This window comes from Oncorhynchus keta, chromosome 35 (assembly GCF_023373465.1).
Source record: "Oncorhynchus keta strain PuntledgeMale-10-30-2019 chromosome 35, Oket_V2, whole genome shotgun sequence".
Taxonomy (NCBI): domain Eukaryota; kingdom Metazoa; phylum Chordata; class Actinopteri; order Salmoniformes; family Salmonidae; genus Oncorhynchus; species Oncorhynchus keta.
In genome coordinates, this window is record NC_068455.1 from 3,512,889 (window position 1) to 3,517,888 (window position 5,000).

A 5,000-nucleotide genomic window follows, 5' to 3' on the forward strand; every position below is an offset into this window, starting at 1 on the left:
AATTATCTGTAAGGTCCCTCATCTCTGTACCCCACACATACAATTATCTATAAGGTCCCTCATCTCTGTACCCCGACACATACAATTATCTGTAAGGTCCCTCAGTCGAGCAGTGAATTTCAAACACAGATTCAACCACAAAGACCAGGGAGGTTTTTCAATGCCTCACAAAGAAGGGCTCCCATTGGTAGATGGGTAAAAAAAAAGACATTGAATATCCCTTTGAGCATGGTGAAGTGATTAATTACACTTTGGATGGTGTATCAATACACCCAGTCACTACCAAGATACAGGCGTCCTTCCCAACTCAGTTGCCGGAGAGGAAGGAAACCTGTCAGGGATTTCACCATGGAGGTCAATGGTGACTTTAAAACAGTTACAGAGTGTAATGGCTGTGATAGGAGAAAAGTGAGGATGGATCAACAACATTGTAGTTACCCCACAATATTAACCTAAATGACAGAGTGAGAAGGAGGAAACCTGGACAGAATAAAAAATATTTCAAAAGAGGGAAGGTAGAGAGAGAAGGAAGAAGAAGAGGAGGAGGAGATGTTTTGGTGAAGAGGAAGAGCAGAGGGGGTTGGTGAAGAGGAGGAGCAGGAGGGAGGAGGTGTTTTGGTGAAGAGGAGGAGCAGGGAGGAGGAGGTGTTCTGGTGAGAGGAAGGCAGAGGGGGTGGTGAAGAGGAGGAACAGGAGGGAGGAGGTGTTCTGGTGAAGAGGAAGGAGGGAGGAGGTGTTCTGGGAAGAGGCAGAGCAGTGAAGAGGAGGAGCAGGAGGGAGGAGGTGTTCTGGTGAAGAGGAAGAGCAGAGGGGGGTTGAAGGAGGAGCAGGAGGGAACTGGGTAATGACTATGTTTGGTCTTATTTTCATTCTCATTTTTGATTTGATTAGTTTGTTTCTGTAATTTCAGTAGGTCACCTACACGGTGCCCTCGGAAAAGTATTCAGACCCTTTGACCTTTTCCACATTTTGTTATATTCTTATTCATAAAGCGAAAACAGGTTTTTAGATATTTCAAAATGTTAAAAAAAAAAAATAAAAAAAAAACAGAAACACCTTATTTACATAAGTATTCAGACCCTTTGCTATGAGACTCTAAATTGATCTCAGGTGCATCCTGTTTCCATTGACCATCCTTGAGATGTTTCTACAACTTGATTGGAGTCCACCTGTGGTAAATTCAATTGATTGGACATGATTTGGAAAGGCACACACCTGTCTATATAAGATCCCACATGACAGCCCGTTTGGAGTTTTCTAAAAGGCACCTAAAGGACTCTCAGACCATGAGAAACAAGATCCTCTGCTCTGATTAAAACAAGATTGAACTCTGGTTTGAATGCCAAGTGTCATGTCTGGAGGACATCTGGCACCATCCCTACGGTGATACCTGGTGGTGGCAGCATCATGCTGTGGGGATGTTTTTCAGAGGCAGGGACTGGGAGACTAGTCAGGATCGAGGCAAAGATGAACGGAGCAAAGATGACCTGAGCAAAGTACAGAGAGATCCTTGATTAAAACCTGCTCCAGAGCGCTCGGGACCTCAGACTGGGGGGCGAAGGTTCACCTTCCAACAGGACAACGACCCTAAGCAGTCAGCCAAGACAACGCAGGAGAGGCTTCGGGACAAGTCTCTGAATGTCCTTGAGAAGCCCAGCCAGAGCCCGGACTTCAACACAATCTAACATCTCTGGAGAGACCTGAAAATAGCTGTACACCAACACTCCCCATCCAACTTGACAGAACTAGAGAGAATCTGCAGAGAAGAATGGGAGAAACTCCCCAAATACAGGTGTTCCGAGCTTGTAGCGTCATACCCAAGAAGACATGAGGCTGTAATCGCTGCCAAAGGTGCTTCGACAAAGTACTGAGTAAAGGGTCTGGATACTTATGTAAATGTAATATTTCAGTTTATTTAACATTTTTATATAAATTAGTAAACATTTCTAAAAACCTGTTTTTGCTTTGTCATTATGTGGTATTGTGTGTAGATTGATGAGTGGCGGGGGGGGGGTGTAAGTAAGGCTGTTTTACAGTAAGGCTGTTTACAGTAAGGCTGTTTACAGTAAGGCTGTAAACAAAACAAAACAATTGAAAAGTCAAGGGGTCTGAAAACTTTCCGAAGGCACTATACGACTGACTCCCTGACAAAATAAAAATATTGTCTACTAGTCTACTAGTCTACTAGTCTACTAGAGAGGAGGAGGAAGAGGGGGAGGAAGAGAGGAGGAAGAGTAGAGGAAGAGGAGGAGTCAAAGGTAGGAGAGAGACAGGAGGAGAGAGAGGAGGCAGAGGGGGAGGAAAGAGGAGGAAGAGGGGGAGGAGAGAGGAGGAAGAGGGGGAGGACGAGAGAGTGGGAAGAGTGGGAGGAGAGAGGAGGAAGAGGGGGAGGATGAGAGAGGAGGAAGAGGGGGAGGACGAGAGAGGAGGAAGAGGGGGTGGACGAGAGAGGAGGAAGAGGGGGAGGACGGGAGAGGAGGAAGAGGGGGAGGACGAGAGAGGAGGAAGAGGGGGAGGACGAGAGAGGAGGAAGGAGGGGAGAGGAGGAAGAGGGGGAGGTAAAGACGCAGAGTTAGGTGAACAAGGAGCTCCAGGTCCAAACAGACAGACAGACAGAAAGTGTCATGGCCACCATGACTCAGCAGCAGAGGGGAAATGTCTGGCTGGGGCCACATCTACTTCAGTGTGAATAACTGCTCCCATCTACTGGTCAGAACAGGGATTTCCTCATGTTACCTTCTTCCTGTCCGCTGCGGAGGAAAAAACTCCCTGGATAGGAAACAGGGAGTAAGAGAAAGACAGCGAGAGAGAGAGAGAGAGAGAGAGAGAGAGAGAGAGAGAGAGAGAGAGAGAGAGAGAGAATGAGAGAGAGAGAGAGAGAGAGAGAGAGAGAGAGAGAGAGAGAGAGAGAGAGAGAGAATGTGAGAGAGAGAGAGAGAGAGAGAGAGAGAGAGAGAGAGAGAGAGAGAGAGAGAGAGAGAGAGAGAGAGAGAGAGAGAGAGAGAGAGAGAATGAGAATGAGAATGAAAGAAAGAAAGAAAGAAAGAAAGAAAGAAAGAAAGAAAGAAAGAAAGAAAGAAAGACAGAGAGAGAGAGAGAGAGAGAGAGAGAGAGAGAGAGAGAGAGAGAGAGAGAGAGAGAGAATGAGAATGAGAATGAGAGAAAGAAAGAAAGAGAGTAGAGAGAGGGAGAGAGAATGAGAATGAGAGAAAGAAAGAAAGAAAGAAAGAGAGAGAGAGAGAGAGAGAGAGAGAGAGAGAGAGAGAGAGAGAGAGAGAGAGAGGAGGAGGAAAGGGAGAGAGAGAGAGGAGAGAGAGAGAGAGAGAGACAGAATGAGAATGAGAGAAAGAAAGAAAAAAAGAGAGAGAGAGAGAGAGAGAATGAGAATGAGAATGAGAATGAGAGAAAGAAAGAAAGAAAGAGAGAGAGAGAGAGAGAGAGGGCGAGAGAGCAAGCGAAAGAGAGAAAGAGAGCTGGCAGCAGTGACCTTTGACTCTGGTCCTGTCTTCCCGTCTAACTGTCTGTCTTACTCACCAGTTTAGCAGACTTGAGTGTCTCCAGGATCTCTGAGGAGAGAGAGAGAAAGAGACAGAAAGTGAGTGAGAGAGAGAGAGAGAGAGAGAAAAAGACAGCTAGAGACAGACGAGAACAAACACCACATTCCCTGAATCTGAATCTACTAACAGTACAGAAGACACAGGATGCATCCTACTACTACTGTAGACCAGGGCCCTATATAGAACACTACTGTAGACCAGGACCCTATATAGAACACTACTGTAGACCAGGACCCTATATAGAACACTACTGTAGACCAGGGCCCTATATAGAACACTACTGTAGACCAGGGCCCTATATAGAACACTACTGTAGACCAGGACCCTATATAGTACACTACTGTAGACCAGGGCCCTATATAGAACACTACTGTAGACCAGGACCCTATATAGAACACTACTGTAGACCAGGACCCTATATAGAACACTACTGTAGACCAGGACCCTATATAGTACACTACTGTTGACCAGGACCCTATATAGTACACTACTGTAGACCAGGACCCTATTCTCTATATAGAACACTACTGTTGACCAGGACCCTATATAGTACACTACTGTTGACCAGGACCCTATATAGAACACTACTGTAGACCAGGACCCTATATAGAACACTACTGTTGACCAGGACCCTATATAGAACACTACTGTTGACCAGGACCCTATATAGTACACTACTGTAGACCAGGACCCTATATAGAACACTACTGTAGACCAGGACCCTATATAGAACACTACTGTAGACCAGGACCCTATATAGAACACTACTGTAGACCAGGACCCTATATAGAACACTACTGTTGACCAGGACCCTATATAGTACACTACTGTTGACCAGGACCCTATATAGTACACTACTGTAGACCAGGACCCTATTCCCTATATAGAACACTACTGTTGACCAGGACCCTATATAGAACACTACTGTAGACCAGGACCCTATATAGTACACTACTGTTGACCAGGACCCTATATAGTACACTACTGTAGACCAGGGCCCTATTCCCTATATAGTACACTACTGTTGACCAGGGCCCTATTCCCTATATAGTACACTACTGTTGACCAGAGCCCTATTCCCTATATAGAACACTACTGTTGACCAGGACCCTATATAGTACACTACTGTTGACCAGGACCCTATATAGAACACTACTGTAGACCAGGACCCTATTCCCTATATAGAACACTACTGTTGACCAGGACCCTATTCCCTATATAGAACACTACTGTAGACCAGGACCCTATATAGTACACTACTGTTGACCAGGACCCTATATAGTACACTACTGTAGACCAGGGCCCTATTCCCTATATAGTACACTACTGTTGACCAGGGCCCTATTCCCTATATAGTACACTACTGTTGACCAGAGCCCTATTCCCTATATAGAACACTACTGTTGACCAGGGCCCTATTCCCTATATAGAACACTACTGTTG

General features: G+C 45.6%; 1 protein-coding gene across 1 annotated transcript in view; it reads right to left on the minus strand.

The window, feature by feature from the left end:
- Positions 1–5,000, minus strand: part of LOC118382566 (dynactin subunit 1-like) — a 266,523-nt gene that overhangs the window by 223,736 nt on the left and 37,787 nt on the right. The window contains 1 exon segment of the mRNA XM_052495983.1: positions 3,535–3,566. Within this exon segment, the coding sequence (XP_052351943.1) occupies positions 3,535–3,566 (32 nt within the window).